The sequence below is a fragment of the Balearica regulorum genome, chromosome 18, assembly GCF_011004875.1.
Source record: "Balearica regulorum gibbericeps isolate bBalReg1 chromosome 18, bBalReg1.pri, whole genome shotgun sequence".
Taxonomy (NCBI): domain Eukaryota; kingdom Metazoa; phylum Chordata; class Aves; order Gruiformes; family Gruidae; genus Balearica; species Balearica regulorum.
Window position 1 is genome coordinate 1077229 of NC_046201.1, and position 17813 is coordinate 1095041.

The 17813-nt window shown below is 41.9% G+C and overlaps 1 protein-coding gene across 5 annotated transcripts in view; it reads left to right on the plus strand.

The window, feature by feature from the left end:
• RPTOR (regulatory associated protein of MTOR complex 1) overlaps positions 1-17813 on the plus strand; it is a 150025-nt gene that overhangs the window by 43268 nt on the left and 88944 nt on the right. For all 5 annotated transcript variants that reach the window (XM_075771018.1, XM_075771019.1, XM_075771020.1 and 2 more), the window contains exons 5-7: positions 2070-2216; positions 9670-9845; positions 16375-16434. In XM_075771018.1, the coding sequence (XP_075627133.1) occupies positions 2070-2216; positions 9670-9845; positions 16375-16434 (383 nt within the window). The remainder of the gene's footprint in view (positions 1-2069; positions 2217-9669; positions 9846-16374; positions 16435-17813) is intronic.

The following is a 17813-nucleotide window of genomic DNA, read 5'->3' on the forward strand; positions in this document are numbered from 1 at the left end:
GCGTACAAAGGAAGGGTTGAGACAGTCCTCGTAAACCAGTAAATTTGGCATTGTCTGGCCTTTTGCCAGATTTTGAAGATGCAGTAACATGCTTTTCGTATATTTATTGTGAGTTCTGTTGTATTAATAAGAGCAATGTTCTTTTTCTAGTTTTGCTTGCTAGTATTTTCAGAGGAAATCCCAATGTGGTTTTAAAAAGGTAAAACCCTCAAGCCCCTGACTTCAAACATGTTTATTCCAAAGTTCTGAGGAACTTCTCTGCAAAATCTGAAGAATGTTGTTTTTAAAAATATTTTTGAGTTGTTCGTTAAGCAATTGGTTATGAAATCCATTCAAAATCAGTTTCTGGTTTAGTTGTTTGTTGTGTCATGCCTTTAGACAATCACAGAGGGATGGTGGGAGTTGTGTTAACAGAGCAGAAACTTTCTTGCTAAAAACCAAAGTCAATACTGAGAACAAAACATGCGGACAAGTTCTTTCATACTCACAGCCCCAGCATGGCAGAGGCAGGAGGATCAAGCATCAAAAGATCACCCTGAGCAACCATGCTAGAAAACTATTATTTAACACTCCTTTTTTCTTCAAACTATCTCATTTACATATCATTAGCAAATTTGGTAAGTTTTATGTGACCCCCACAGTAAAATGGGAACATAAAATTCTTCTGTTTTGAAATATCACAATATTAAGCAGAGCTATAATCCAGTCTTCACTGTAGCAATGTGCACTGTGGATAGAAAGTTAAAACAATGCATGCCAATAAAATTTCCTCGATTTATACATGTCAAAGCGGGTTTTTTATATGTAACTTACTGTGATTGGAATGTGATTAAACTGTGTGGTGTCCTTAGAAAAGGTCTGTGCCAAGGGTGAGTTGTTCATCTATCGTTCTATCCTGCAACAGCTTGCAAAGCGCCTCACTCCCTAAAACTCTGGCTTTTATAAACATTTTTTCCTATTAATTTTAATGAAACAACCGAAACTCTTATATATGGGCAAAACTGGATTTTGAAATGACTTGCGAGTTCCTACCTTATCTAACATATGGTTTATGATCACTTCTGTCTATATATGCTGATATCTGTCCTTGAAAATTTGAGTTTTGTAGAAGTTTACTGGTTTTATTACAGCTATTTTAAGTCTCTTGAATTTAGATGGGAGTTATGATCCCATCCATCGTTCTGCTGATGTTAATAGGGACATCACAGCTTTTACTGTAGGTTCTGGGCAGTTCGGCGCTGTGCGGATGCAGCCAGGCAGGGTTCTGCTGCCAGCTGCGCTGCCTGGGGCAGGGGCTCTTCACAGGCTCCACTGCAGAAATCTGCCCTGGTTTATATGTTCAGTTCTGCCACTTAGTTTAGGGTGGGACCCTTCAGAGCTAATTTTAAATGTCTGGGGTTTGATCCTCCTTGTATTTTAAGAAGCTTTTGCCTCCAATTATTTGGGGGGGTTAAGGTGGAAGAGAAGGAACAAAACACTTCATATTTACAGAAACGGAATTGTTGGTACTTCACTTTGTTGAAGGCAGACTTTGTTGGGTTTAATTTTATTGGATAATTCTGAAAGTTGCAGAGAAGTTAAAGGCTGTAATAAAATTATGAAGCATCTCATTAAACTGGGATGGGGTAGCTGCTGATGGGCTGCATGATCAGTCTTGATTTATTGATGGAGTTTTCAGTTTAAGACGTTGGATGTTAAATTAAAGACAGCTGGTTTACATCCTTTATCAGTGTTGCGGAAATTCGAGATAAAATTGGACTATTAAATGCTGGTTGGGGTTGTTAGCACATATCAGAGCACTCTGAGTTTTAGAATTTCAGTTTAGAGTTTAGCATTTCAAACAATAAAATCTACTTGTTGTTCGTGTTGGAGTTGGGTCTGAGGTCCTCATTATTATTAGATGTTGATTGCTTTTTGTATTGATTAATATGCCCAATATTCAATCTAGGTTTTATTTTGTGATTTCCGAATTGGAATTTTTTGTGTGTATTTTATTATCTCACTAATGAAAGTTCTGTTGCTTCTCTGCCTCTTTGTAACTCCAGTGTGGTTTTTTTTCCTTCTTATAGAACTATACTCAGTATATTCCTCTATCCATATACGACCTGCAAACTTGGATGGGCAGCCCTTCCATTTTCGTCTACGATTGCTCTAATGCTGGCCTTATTGTCAAGTCATTCAAACAATTTGCACTACAGAGGGAGCAGGAGTTGGAGGTGAGATCCCAGTCTATTGCAAAGGTTTCACTTGTGTTTGTGCCGCAGGGTTAAGTTGAAGCTTGCTTTGCTATATGCAGCTGAAATATGTGTTTAAAACTATGTTGAAAGGCAAATTAATTTGCAAATAATTTTGCCACTGCAGTCTTTCTGGTTCAGTTTGCTATCTTATTAAACTTGGAATAATTTTTAATACAAGCACTAATTAAATGATGATGTTAATAGAATCAATTTGTGCCCTAATGGTCTTTTCTGCTGAGATAAATGCTGAGGTGAAGTAGACATATTTATTTCAGTTGCAGGAGTCTAGTATCTGGGTATGTATTTGGGTGTAGTTAAGAGTTTTGTGCTGTTGAACTGAATGTGAAAAGACAAAACAAAATAAAATAAACCTGATACACAGAGGGATTGTCACTGGTGGTTTCACTTTCACAGACTGCTTAAGTTGAATGTGTTTCTAATGCAAAGCGGTCTTTCATTGTACATGTCATTACTAATAAATTTATTGAAGTAAATCTGAAATGCAAAGTGGAAGGTAAGAAGTTCTTTGTGCAGCAGCTTGGGATGGCAAGACTCCTCATTGCCAGGAATTCTGCTAGCTTTAGCTTACATGGAACCATGTCTTTTAAAGGTTAATTTCTTACACTCTCACAGTTCTAAGACACTCTATTTAAAAAAACAAAACAAAACATCTTCAAGGAAGGAATATTAATTAATCAGGCAACTGCCTGTCACAAATAGGACCTTCAAGGAGATACCACAGTATCCCTGGCTCTAATTCTTTTCATTCTAAATTCCATTTTTTGGAGCTGCTTTTCTGGTCACTCTTTTTGCAAGGTGAAAATTCCATTCTACTGACAGAAACTGGTCTAATAGCTTGAGATATGTGGATTGTTTCATTATTCCTTCTCTTCAACCAGTGATAATGCCATACTTTGTAAAGATAAGAAACTTCCCAAAGGCTGTGGCTTGGCAGGAACGTAAAACTGCAGAGCACAGCTCAGTAGTGTTGGTAATAGATGCCTTTTCCAGGTTAACATCCTTTTCAGTCAAGGACAATATCTGGTGGTCATGTTCTGTTCTCCTTTTCCAAGTTTTTTTATCAGCCTGTGACTTTCACTGTGACATTTTTCAGAGCCTTTCTCTTTTGTGTGCACAATGCACCTTCTGGATTTTGGTTTTGTTCTCTGATTCTGTTCCTTAGCAGGTTCAAATGGGCCTAACTCTTACCTTCCCTTTCCCTGCTTTTGTCATGAATTTCCTTTTTTTCCCTGGCTCTTGCTGAGCTCTGGAACGAGCGTGAAGGTCTCTGGAAGGAGCAGCCGCAGGCGCCTCTGATGGTTTCTGCTGTGACACATAAATTGCTCAGGTGAGGCTGAGCTCCTCTCTGTAAGTCAGGCTGTCTGCAGACAAGGACGGTTGGTTACAACAAGGAAGATGAGCACAAGTAATGACGTCAGTCTTTATTACAGCAAAAATATTAAATTTCATTTGCTCTGGGTTGTTTTATTTTTATTTTGCAAAATATGTGAGGTTACACAGGAAAACTGCTTTACTATTTCCTCTCTCTGCAACAGAGGTTAAAACTACAGGTTAATTTGATTATGAAGATACGTTCAGGGTTGTATGTCAGCATTCCGTTCTGCATCTTCAGATTTCATCCACTGCTGAAGTCTTACTGAGATAACTGCTTATTATCAATAGAAGGCAGAAGACTTGGTAGCAGAGATAGAAGAGTGCTTACAGTGTCATACAAAGCATGGATGAGAATTCATTTGGAAAACTATCAACTATTGAGTTGTTCAAACTCATGAAAAGTGAAGTAAAGCTGAAGCTGGTACATAGAGGGGCTGCTGGAGTGATCAAGATAATTGTTAGCCCATCTTACTGAAAGCAGCTTAGAGGAGCTTGCTGTTCTCTTAATCCGGCAGAGTGAAGGCTGAGAGAAGCCATGGCTGTTTGGTTTATTCTGTTTGGGATCCCTTTTTTTTTTTTTTTTTTTGGCTAGCACAGAGCGCTGGCCAGGTGCCATCAGATTGTACATAGTTCCACCAGAAATGTAAAAATTAATTACAACATACTTACAGGCATGTTTGCAACCCTATTATATTTGGCTTTCATTGGTCCTGGAATATAAAGGCTGGTACTCTTTCTTAACGTGAAATCTAAACCTCGTTCAGCCTCCAAAGAGGGGAAGCACAAAAGGAAATGATAACTTGGGAGTGATAGAAAAGTAGTTAATGGTTCTCTAAGATACACGAGAAGAGAGAATATTGTAGCACTGCATGGTACATTGTCTTCCTTAGAGAGCTGCCTCCAAAATGGCACTTGAACAGCAAATACATTTTTTGGGCCTTTTGTTAGTAAATAAAGTGTGGCTGATGTGGATGAGTGAAAAGCTATGCGGGTAGCGGGTCCTACATCGGCTTTGGGAGGAAGAAGAGTCTATACCAGGGGCAGGAATCTGCCGTATCTCATCCCGGTGAACAGACTGCGGTTGAAAATAGTTCTTTTTTTTGGCAGGACTGCTGGTCTGAGGGAGGGGAGGGCGAGGGCAGAGGATCCAGCTCTGAAGATGCCAGAGCCAGTTCAGCTGTAACTGGTTTTTGACGGGATGGGGAACAGGCAGATGTGGAGATAATTTTGTCATTTGATTCTAGGTCCATATCTTGTATTTATAGGGCAGCAATGAAGCTAGTAAAGTCTACCAGCCCCCATCATTCCGAATATGTCACAGTGTTTCCAAACTTCAAGTGAGATGCAATGGATACAGGGACTGGTGGCTCCCCTGGGCTGTGGTAGGCTTGACTGTTTCAGAGAAATATCTGTGAGTTGTTTTAATTTCCAACTGGATGGGCAGTTAAGCTTAGGATTTGGGTTGATATCTAGCTAAACAAAAGTGTGTATTTTGTGGATCACAAACATCCATTTAGCAGCATGCTGTGGTTATGATGTGGCATAGTAAAGTTCATTTTTCCAGTTGATCCTGCCTTTATTCATTTCGGTTTTGTGCTGATATTTGTATTAGAAAGCTATTGTTTTCCTTTCCCAAAACACATTTTTCAGACCTGAAAACTGACCCCAGCGTTTAGAAATGGGAATTTCTGCTGTTGCTTTCCTGTCCGATGTCCTGTTTGGCATCACTGAGCATGGCAACAGTTAGACCAGGGCGCAAGAGGGTGCGGAGGGGCCCCGGCAGGTGTTGGACCTTGTGCCAGTGTGAGAAGTCGGCCGGTGGAGCGATCCCTGCGGAGCAGCGGTACCCTGGTTAGGGAGCACCGGGCTGTGCCTGCCCTGGAGCTCTGAGCTCCGCTCCCACTGTGTAGGGTAGTGGTGGCGCTGGATGCTCTTAGTCATCCTCCTGGATGATTCTGCGGGTGTAAATACACCATAATTCTGGAGAATTAAGCGGGCACTTTAAGTGTGCTGTGCTAACAATGATAAAACAGTAGGCTGGTTATTTCTGATTAATTTTCTGTGTAACTGTGACATTGTGTTTCCTCTGACTCATGCTTGTTTCATGCAGCAAAGGTCTGCGTGAAAAGCCACATTTGAGATGTAGAGAAGTGAAGGCTGAAATAGTCTTCTGTACCTCGTGCAGCAAAGCGCACATCTCACTTCTTGATTTTCTACTTTGTTTGAATTTTCCAGCAGTGTACCTTACAGCTGCATGCTAACTTGGTTTGTTCTTTGTCCGTGTAGGAATTCGGCATTGCGGTGGCGGTGCCTCTTCGGTTTCCCCTCCAGCAGGGTATATGAGTAACTACTCCTAATTGGAGCTGAGGAACTCACAGCTTTTATTTTTCCGTCTTCAACATTAATTCTCAAAAAATTAGCTTAACGACAGCACAGCAGAATGTTAGCTGGCATTAGCATCGTGTCTGGGGGGAGCATTTTTCTAATCCACCATCTGCTGGGAGAGAGGAACATCCGTCTCCTCTGCTGTAGCTGCCTTAGTCTCTTCCGCAGGGGAAGGGGCTTCTCGCAGCAGGAATGGTGTGAAGCTGGCAGGGCTGGTCAGCACTTGAAGGGACAACTCCCAAGTTTCTGTCTCGGGGCAGAGTTCCTCCCAAGTTTGCCTTGAACATGTCTGTTAATTCAAAGAGGGTTGGTCTTCTGTCAAGTGCTTGTTTCTTGGTCTAATTATGTAGGTACATAAATGTCGTCACTAACAGTGGTTTGAAATACATACCTTGTTTCCTCCTCTCTTAATTACAGGCTGTAATACTTACAAATCCATTTGCTCTTCCTCCAGATAGACAGAGCACTTGCAAGTAGCAAACCTGAGTGCTCCTTAGCTTGGGTGGCTAGAATTTGTTTTCAGAACAAATTAATTACCACCATCTTATGCTAGCATATTTCAGTATAATTGATAAATTAGTGTTACCACTATTATTTTGTCTGAAAGGCTGTGGATTGTCAGTTGCCCTGAAATAACAATAAGTAACACAATAAGCACTCTGTTGATAGTAAGGAGTTTTTACTTACAAAGCTTACGCAGGAAAATATGCATCAGTTTGCCTTGAAACTGTGTTTCTGCTGAAAGGAGTTGTGGGTTAGTTATGACCTGCTGCAAGGTCTATGACTAATTGATTCCTTACAGAAACCATTGGCAACTGAAAAAACCCCAAACAATTAAAGATTGCAGATAAGTACATATTATTAATGATTTTGATAACATTTAATATATGACAACTTTACATAGTTTATTTACTATTTTTACAGTTGTAAATGAGTACGTCTACTGATTTACATTTTTAATCTTTCTTTAGCCTTCTACTTATTCCATATCTTGCCCTAACAAAAAGTTACGTTTATGAGGGAACCATGCAAAATCTCACTTCAGTGGACATTCTAAGGATGCAAAAATAAATATTCATAGTGGGCTTTACTTGTCCCTCTTTTTTTTTCTTTTTTCTTTTTTTTTTTTTCCTTTCACACTTACTTTGTAAAAGAATGTTTTGCTACCTCATTATCCCTGCAGGTCTGACAAGATCTGTAATTACTGGCCGGTACTGTATGTTCACTTTATGGTTGTTGATAGTTCATCTCCTAATGGACAAATATTTATACTGCATGTGTCACAGCTGCTTTAGTTCCTCGTACTGCGTAGAAGCCGAGGGTTGAGCAGGTCTTGGGGTATGAGCTGCTTCCCATCAGAACTGATGTTCTGATGGCACTAGGAGACCACGACAAATGTCGAGTTGTCAGTGTTTCACACTGCTCAGAAAGCAGAAAATCCATCTAAATGTACCGCCCACCTACGGACCCTGTTTATGAGGATGCCCAGAGGGCAAGTCTTTCTTTTGGAGAGGAATACCCATAGCGAAGCAAAATATAACTGCTTTATATTTATAAATCTAATAGTTAATCTAAAAGCTAATGCTTTTCCACGCTGTCTCTCATGCCTTTCACCTCAAGTAAAAGATCTTTTCAGTATTTTAATTATCTTTTTTTCTTAGTAGCGTACAGCTTAATTTTTATTGAGAAGCGCAATAAATATCACTAGAGGACAAGTGATGACTTCAATGTAGCTTCATTTCCACCTGAGGTATGGCAAGTATCTCTGCTGAAAGCAGCACAGCTCGGCTGAGAGCAAGGACAGGTCTTGGCTAATTTGGACAACTTGAGAGCGCCAAAGTGTGTCAGCGCTGCCTCTGGGATTAGAATGGGAAAAGAAAGTAAAGAATCAAAAAACTTAATAGGTGAAAAAGCATCTGAAATTTCTCCATAGCTTATCAGGTGGCTTTGCTAGCCAAGAGGTATATGATTGTGCCAGGCTCTGGGTTTGTAACACAACTATTCTGTTCCCTGTGGAGCCCTCAGGGACACCAGATGGATTTCCTTTTCAGACAGACAGCATTTTTCATGTATAGAGATGGTAAAGGAGTTTATTAGTCAACTATATCACCTTACTTGGTTGGCAAAAAAAAAAATGAAAGTGGCTGAAGTTCTTTATTTTTGATAACACAGCAGATCGCTTTGGTGGGTCTTTGCTTTTGAACTCATACATGAAAGGGCAATGAAGACACCACACGTGTTACGTTTCTTTCCCCTATTTCTTTGAGAACCTTTGAATTCCATAGATCAAAATTTGGGGTGGCTGAAGTCTGTGTTTACCTGTTTCAGAAAGGCCCTGGAAAATTTATCTGTGTTTTTCATTCTGTGAATTGTTAGTCTCAAAAATAAATACTCTAAATAAAAATTTTAATTAAGAGAATTGCTGTGGTTTTGAGAAATGGGAATATAGGTGTATGTGGTATTTCTAGTTTATAGACTGATGTTGGGCAGATTAATTGATTGCCATAGTGCAGGTCAGAATTTTAGAAACTCCACTCTTTCCCAGCAGACGTGACCTTGACTTTACACAAGCACTGCATATGCCTGTGTATGCGCCTGCTCTGTTTCCTGTTCTTTCTTGCCTGTTGGAAATCAATGTACAGCACATGGGGTGAAGGAGTTGAATAGCATTTATGCAAAGCTGGTTTTGTCTGCAGATGAACAAACGCCATCGGGCTAACGCACTCCACCAGTCTGTGGCCAGCATGGAATCTATACTAACATGTGTCTCAGTTCTGAGTGTTTTAAACAAGTGATTAAGCCCAATTAAATATAAACTAAATAAGTCTTGGAAAGTGATGTCCTGTTACAACAGTTCTAGATCTTGACATGCAAAGACCTTACTTTAGCGTTATTTTTCAGCGTAACACTCAGTGCTTGGAGAAGAAATGACCACAGTTTTTTCCATCCAGAGGAATATGTATAAGGACTCGAACCCTTTCTCTAAAGCATTGATTAAAACTTACGTCTGCCGATGTGATAGTATTTGCGTTGCAGAAGGCAGCGCACATCTCTTTCTGTTCTTCTGGAAGATAGCCTCTCTACGTACCCACGGTCACTTCCTCTCTTCCTTTTTTCCAGCTTGGCCTTTTTGCTCTGGTGAAGCAGAAAGATGTGTGGGGAGAAACAGGGAGTGCAGTATTCTTCTGGCTTACCAACAAGAGTCATCTTTATGCTCCGCAGCAGGAATTGCTGCCTAGTACAGCCAAATGAATTCCATTTTTCCATTTGAAGCTATTCCGCCTTCTGTGGGGAATGGTTATGAGCCACAGGAAGGATGGATTTTGCTTAAATGTAAAAGAAAGAATAATTAGCCCAACTTGCTTCTACAGTGCCTGAGCCCAGGCTGGCAGATGCGAACTGAAGGCTCTGCAGTGGTGATCGCAGTTCAGTCTGTTGCAAGTTGCTGGTGGTGGTGTGTGGTATCGCTGTGGTAAATACACTCAGGTACTGTTGGTTACACGTGAGTTACTACTACGGCTGGTGCTGCCATAGTTCTAAATTTCCCCGAATCCAGAGATCCATCGAACTTTGAAGCTTTGTTGGGCGTTTTCAAAATGGGATAGAAATGAACTGGGCTGAATTCCCCAAGTAATTCCCTTGATCTCTCCAGGTGGCTGCGATTAACCCAAACCATCCGCTTGCTCAAATGCCTTTGCCGCCATCCATGAAGAACTGCATTCAGCTGGCGGCTTGCGAGGCCAGTGAGCTGCTGCCCATGATCCCTGATCTGCCAGCTGACCTCTTCACGTCATGCCTTACTACGCCCATCAAAATTGCTCTGAGATGGTGAGTATCTTCCCCATTACTGAAGGCAAGTACGTAATTTGTGTAGCTTGTCTGTTGAAATGATAGGTTTGTTAATCCAAATGCTTCATCTAACCTAAACTTTCTCTGCAATATTGACTTACAGGATTTGAATTGTGCATTTGGGACAGCGTTTTATTAATCAGAACTAGAAAGGTGAAAATATTGTTATCTTCTACTTATTACGTTTTAGATTCCGGCTCAATATCTAGGTTTGCTCAGATTAAGGGATTTACTGTTCTGGGAATTAAATATCTGCTTCTTCAGAGCAGAAATAGGCCGTAGTGCAATACAACTTTTTGTAAATTGTCCTTTGTACAAATCACATTCCAAACATTGTGGTTGCTGTAAATAATACAGTAGCATTAAATAATGCTGTAGTGAAAGAAATTGAGCGATAAACCAAAGAAAGATGTTACGGAATGACATACCAAGTTAATTAGGCAGCAAGTTAGAAAAGGCTGCTACAGATAGCAGGAGCTTTCGAAGAGCAATATTTTTACCTCACAACAGAGGGAATCCACAGAACCGTGGTGTGGCTGAGGACACAGTGCGAGGAATCCAGCGTGCGCACCCCGCACATAGCTCTGTCGATTCGTTCCTGTCGGCAAGTTTCACTGATCCTCTCAAGGTTATGTGTGGTCGGGAATTAGCCCGTTCGCTAGCCTAGGTTAAAACAGGCGGAAGCGAGTCACCACAGCTTCAAGAGTTACTATCTGTCTTCTAGAGATACTCATAATAACTTAGAATTCTTACACTGTTTCTGGTGTATATAAGCAACAAACTGAGCGAGTTTATTTGCCCAGGTTCTGGTTTGATGCAGAGCACCTTTGATGGATGTCTTTTGCTTGTGTGAGGGACAGCACAAAACCCGTTTAATTTCTTGTCCTGTTTTTGATTTTGAGCTCAGAGGGTGTTTTCTCACAGAAGAGAGTCACAGCTTGTAACCACTGGTAGAAGTCTTGGATAATTTTGTGAAGCAGGGCAAAGAGCTTCAGCTTTAGGAATATTTTTGAGGGAAGGTTTTGAGAGAGCTAATGAGAAAATGATTTTTCTGACCCAGGTGTCATGGACCAGGAGTCTGAAGCGATGGGAGACTAGACAAGGAACGGCAAACCTCTAAATAAGTTAGGCAGGTGTGTGCTCCTCTTGCAGCTTTAAAATAATTTTCATCTTTCTTTTTCCTTCTTCTCTTGTCAAAACAAAACATTATGTTGTTTTTCTAAGATACCAGCCTGGTTGCTATACTAACCGCTCATCAAAACTCACAAGTGAGCACTTGCAGGTACACACCAGGATAGAGCCTGCTGATTAGCCAGAGACATTTAATCTCACCTAATCCTTGGAGAATGATGTGCTTCCCTTCTGGGAGAGGTGAAAGCAGAGCAGAGGTTACCTTCCAATCTAGCTGGTGCTGTGACAGCTCGTCATTGCCGAGGTGACTGTCTGGACATGGAGCTTTGCTACCTTGTTCTTCCTGATGCTGATGCCGTGGTAGGCTGGCTCTGATCCCTGCCTGCTGTCGGAAAATTCTGAAGCTGCCTGCACAAATCCTCCTCTTTTAAAAGCTAAAGAAAGTTACTATGCGGCAAAATTCCTTTAGGGGAACTCTGAGAAATACTGTGTTTTATAACTGGGAAAATATGGTTGCAGGGAACTACTTTTATCCTGTGGCTGCTATCCAGATGTGAAGTTTAGATTTCTGCTGGTTTTTTCTATGGAGAAAGACTTTAAAAATTAACTGACCATTCCACCTGATTAGCTCAGATGACAATGAATGCAACTTGGTAAATACAAATGATGTTGTTTAAAAAATTACTTGTTGAATGGAGTCCAAAACCAATAAGTGAAGCAAAAAGTGACACAGGATTCGGCAAATGGGGTTTGAGTTCAGGTTCTAGGGAGAACATTTTCACCAAAACACTGTGGAGAGGAGAGGGGGGAACACCACTGAGGCTCGCAGCTATCCTGATTAACTCATTATTGTCCATGTGTGTTAAGTCAATACCATCAGGACACAATGACACCACTTAATTCTTCTTGTTTTCACTAATTCATAAAAGTCTTAGTGGGAATCCTTAGCACGGGCTTTGATGCCTATTGAAGATGATCTGGTTTATAGCAAACTGAAGCTCTGTATATGAAGTGAAAGCTCTTGGCATTGGGATTCAGGGTCCTCCTTCCCTTGCAGTTATCAGAACATACTTCAGAGTTGGTGCCATAGTTAAAATGCTGAAGCTCTGTAAGAGGGTTGTGTTTGGTTTGGTTTGTTTCAGAAGGAAGTCCCCTCCAAACACGCAAAGTGTTTACACAACAGTGTTTAATGCACGGTTTATATATACTGAGGAAGGTTTTTTTGCTATCGTGATCTGTTCAGGAATTTTCTGTTACTTCATCTCCATGGGATTGTGGCGGAGGGCTGATGAGGGCAGGCTCTTGAGCAGACCTACGCTGGCACAAGCAGGAGGCGTTCTGAGTTGTGTCTCCTGTGTTTGACAGGAAATGTGCTTGTAAAAATGCAGCTCGGGAAGGATTTAAAACTATTAACCTCAGCTGTTCCTGGGTTTATGCTGGTAGATGCCATGTAAACTCCCGATAGTAAAGCATTTCCTATTACACCTAATCCAATGATTATGTGTGTGGCTTACTGCACACAAAAATGTCTCCTCTATTCTCCAATGAAGGCTATGCTCCTTTTATATTCCCTGTTGATTGGCATTATTGTGGTTCTGTTTTTCTCTATGCAAGTCCTGTAAATAATAAGTGCTTGCTCGCGGAGCATTGTTATTCACTGCTGTTAAACATAATTTATGCAAAGCCAGACCTCCTCCTGCGTTCCAGCTGTTGGATGCAAGCTGTATGTTGATGTCCTAAAGCAGACAGTTAAGCAGAAATAAAGATGTAAACTTTTGTCATTAAAACTTCTTTTACCTCAGTCTATCCCTTTGACTAAAGCTGATCCAGAAGCCTGCAGAATTGCTTTTGAAATATAACATTTTTGCAGTTCTGGACTGACAGGCTAATGAGGTTTCATATACTGAATTTATGGGCAAATAAAATTTTGATGAATGAATTTCTACCCATCCCATTTTGTGCTCTGTATTTGAAGTAAACAACTGATGGACAAAATCACTTATCAGATAGGGCTGCAGCTGCATCCACTTCAGTCTAATTTCAGGGGAAGAAAAATTGATGCTGGTAAGAGAAACACAGGTCAGTCATGCCCTTCCGAATGCAGTGCACGAAACTCTTGATGACAGCCTGACAATTCCAGGAATCCCGCGTGTGAATCCTGGCTAACTTGATACTGATTATCTTCGTGTGCAGTGACTGCTGTGAGCTGCGTATTCTGAATATATGTTGTTACTATATATAGCTATATATGAGGCAAGCTTAAAGATAAGCCGTGTAGATCGTTAGTCTTGACTGATACACACCAATCAGGAGGTAGACGCAGCTATTGCAGAAACAGGCAGAAGTGAGTATACGTTTGGTGCACTCTTTTACGCAGATCTGTGTCTCTTGCTGTCTAAAGCAAAAAGGAGCTATACTGTGATCAGTAGTGCATCGTACCTGTATATTAGCATCGGTCTCTTAAGACATAAACAAGCTGCAATTACATTTTCACAATTTTACACATCAGGGAGGAGGCTGTGCTTGTCTAAGTTAAGGACACAATGGTTTGAACCATGAAGTCCCACTTATAAAAGAGTAATAGGGCTCCTGAGAAGCGCTGGAGACCCCCCCAGAACAAGAAGAAACAAAACATTGGGGAACTGCTCAGACTCAAGAATTTCAGAGATGCGGTTTGTGCCTCAGAACCCAAATACAGCCAGTTTGTAAGTGTATGGCCAAAAGAGCTTCACCTGTGACAGCTAATTTTGTGTTGGGGCAAGTAGAATAAATATTAAAGTGGTTTGGTTTTTTTCCTAATGTACTTATTTTGCATTTCTGCTTGAAATTTTGGGGGGAGCCAATCCTCTGTCCCAAATTTATTTAGAGAAACTAAATTCAGTTTCAAAATACTCCTGTGATGTCTGAGCAGAGCCCAGTTGAGCATTGTTATGTGTATTCGGGTTTTGTCCTTTATTGCCTGGCAGGTATTGGTACATTTATGCGCAGTTCTAACATATTTTGCCCAATTTTGGTGATGATGATGCCAACCGCCACTTGAGACATCACGTTTAGAGGCTCGGAATGATGAAGGGGATGCAGATACAGGATGAAGAACATTTTGTTTACGAGTACATTTTCTTGGCAATTGGTTGTTAGAGAGGAAATGCAGATAGTCTGCTGCTGGTTCAGTGGGGTTTTCATGAACTAATCTCTTTCAAAATATTCAGGACAGTGGTGGGTGCTTTCTAAAGGAAATACTTTCACGCAGTAAGCGCTTGCTGCTTTACTCCCGTTCTGTTGAACATGGGGCGGATCCGTGGTCAGGGCAGAAAGGGCGGGTTGGGGTTGGGTTTCCACTAGTCAAATGCAGTCTGGTTGTATCTTGTCCTCTCTGAGGATCCACGAGCTCAAATGAAATAACTGAAATCTAAGTTTATTCACGTGTTGCCCACAGTGGACTAGCAGCTCCCTAAGGAAGTACTAAATGACGGCTGCGTAACGCATTTCGAGGTGCAAATACCTGTTCAGAGCTGACCCTCAGAGCTGTACCTGCCCTGCTGTTGGAGCTGTAGAACCGCTTGGCACTGGCATTTCTCCTGCTGTGCATCCTGAATGTCTGCATGCGTGGGGCAAGCTTTCTGCTTCTAATCCAACAAGCTGTAAGCAAAAGCCTTGCACTTAGGACAAATCCTTACAAAAAGGAGGCTGATGTATTTGTTTGCTCCGCTGCCGGGCGGGAGCCTGCTCATCAGTTCTCGGACTCGTGCCGCCTGGCCCGGAGGAGACTGGCTGTGCTGCGCAGGGTTAGGATGCTCATCCTCTTTTCACATTGTGTCCGCAACAGCGTGCAGCACTGTCCTATTAATCTGTGAGCCTGTGAAGTATTGCTGAGTGAGTGAGGTTAGGTCAAATCACAGCTCGGCTGAGAGGCTTCCGAAGTAAATCCAAAATACTGTGTGATAGAGAGAACTCTTCTTTCTTTAGAGAAAGCAAATTTGTAACAGTACAAAGTTGTGCTGGCTCTGTTCTGGTCCTCTGTCAGGTATGTCGTAACATAGAGGCATCGAGCATCTTTTGGCATCCTCAGTCTGTAGGGAGACCCCAGCCTGATCCCAGGGGCCCCGTTCTGCCAGGCTGGATCCTGCCTGCGGTTTTTGTGCGAGAGGGATGTTTTCCTGTGTGGTTCTGTAAAGCAGTGTTATAAGATCTTTATATTTTTGGAGATTGTACAGGGATCCCACTGTAGTGTTTGTAGCTAGTTTTATGACTTTTTTTATGACGGATGGAGCACACATCAGAAAAGCAGCCTGGAGACCACTGAGCTGGTCAGAGCCATCCCTGTTCTGCGCAGCAGCGGGCGTCCTGCAGGCAGGGGATGCTGCAAGAAAACCGGAGGGCCCTCAAGATTTCAAAAATGGGCTCTGCACATCTTGTCTTTAAAGACATGATTGCTCTCCCTACCTGGGGAAGAGCCTGTTGGATATGGATGTGGTGGCTCTGGTGAAAGGAGCCCCGCGCGGGAACGGTGTGGGGCTCCAGTATCGACTAAGATTGCACTGGTGGGTAAATTCGTCATTAAACGACAGAGTGGATTTCTGAAATACTGTGGAAGTGGGCTGGGAGTGTAACGATACCACTGAGCAAGTCATTTCTCAAGTTGAATTTGCTGGGGTTTCCTCCCAGATCTCGTTTCCCACTTCTGCCCTCCAGGGGTGAAGCATATCCCGGAGTTTGGAGGAGGGAGTCAAGCGCTGGGAAGTTGGGCTGGCAGTCCTGCTCTCTTCCCACACTCGCTTTGGGTGGCTCGTGGGATTTTCTAGGCACAGCCAGTGGCAGTGCTGACAGGTCTCTGCTTTTCCCAGGGTCGGTGTTCCTGAACGAGCGGTATTTGTCGTGCTGAGGAAATGGAGTCAGCGTTTTTTTTTTTAATTAAATGACTGAGCTGTTTGAACTTGACGCATCCCTCTCGTTCCCTCCCTTTCTCACTTCCCTGCCTGCAGTGCCAAATCTCTTCAGGGAAACCCAGCCAACGCTAATCATTATTCCAGAAGCATAAACCTCCTCAGCTCTTGTGTCGTCTTGCTCCTCCCGAGAGACTGTGCTGGATGACTGTGAGCCCTTTTCCGCCCCGCTCTGTGTTGGAAAACTTGTCACCGTGACAGTTACAATATCCCAGTTTTGACACCTGACGATGGAAATCGCCGCATAATCGCGAGTGTGACAAATATTGAGGGCCTGGTTTGATTCTTATTATGCTGTGGCAAAGTTTTCTACCCAAACACCATTTTAAAAGCAGAAGCACTGTAATGAAGAAACCTTCTTCCATATTCTTTCCACAGAACCTTGTCTTTAAATATTCAATTAGTATGTTTTATTTTTATTCTCTTCCTCACAGGTTCTGTATGCAGAAGAGCGTCAGACTGGTGCCAGGAGTCACACTGGATTTAATAGAGAAGTAAGCCAAATTTTATTTATTTTTTTTCCTGTTGCTCTTAATTTCCTCATTATTTCTAGCATTTCTCTTGCTTGTCTGCGAGGAAATTTCTTTGGAAAGCTTTTTGCAGAGTCTGTACCTACGGTATTTGTCATTTCTTGCCTTCCCGTGTGTTGCTGAAACAAGCAGTGGCCATAAAATGAGCAGCTGCTCGTGGAGCAGCACCACGGCGGGGAGTTACGGCTGCACTGGGGCTTTGCTCGGCTCGGAGTCCCGTAGCTCCCGTCCCAGACCAGCTAGAGAAATGGCTACTGCAGCCACAGATTGTGGCCGCGCTCCTGGAGGTCCAGCGCTGAAAACCACGCATGTGGCTGGTTTCAGCATGGGTTCTGAGCATGGGAGTGCTGGCGGAGGAGACGTGCTCGTACACCCCACGTCACCAAAACCAACTAATGAACAGAAAAACACTTAACCAAAAATAGTTTGTCACTTCATCACTATTCTGTCCTACTGTTCTTTGCCTGATAGTGTTCTTACGTTTCAGACTTAACACCACTGAAACATGTTATAATCCTTTTATCCAAGCAATATTTGAGCGTAATTACTGGTTGTCAGGCAGCTGGGGCAAACCGATTAACCACAACAACAATTCTTTAAATTCTACTTCAGTTTATACAAACAAGGTAGACTTTGAAAAAATAGTAATTGTAGTCTTTAATGATTTTTAAGATTTTTTTTTTCTTTAAAGGGAAGTATATCTGTAAAGACAGGGCAGCAGATGCTTCCAGGCACTTAGTGCAGGAGTTCTGTGGTCCCTGCAGATGGTTTTTGAATGCCCAATTCGTGGAACATTGACACATGCACACAGAAACTGCCTGGGGGTGCTTAATTAAAGATCATTCATCCAATTTCTCAGAAATTTCAACTCTAGAAATACTGTTGTTGAGATGAACTGGAACTCTTCTGACACCTGGATGTCCAGAGTCCAGGTATCATCTTTTGTCTAAGACGAAAACTGTAGAATTGAAGGGCATCCTGAGAGGGGTTAGGAGAACAGGAATCTGGATAATAAGTGTGAATTTGTAATAGAAATACATTATCATACTTCCTTGTTTTTTAATAAGCTTCTGCATGGCGTAGCGAAGTGCAGCGATCATTCATTGCTCGTGCTGCCAATAGCAAATTATCAGTTCTAGCAGAGGCAACGAAGTAAGATTGCATCAGCTAAAATTTCTTACTCAATTTTTGCTTTAGTAAATCATTCCATGTTAACTTGCATGGTTTATGTTCAGATGAGGTTAAAAATTCTTCTCAATGCTACTAGATCTTCCACAATATGTATTTCAGAATGGTCAGGCTCATCAGTAGTATTTAGCTATTTAATCATGCTAATTTTATAT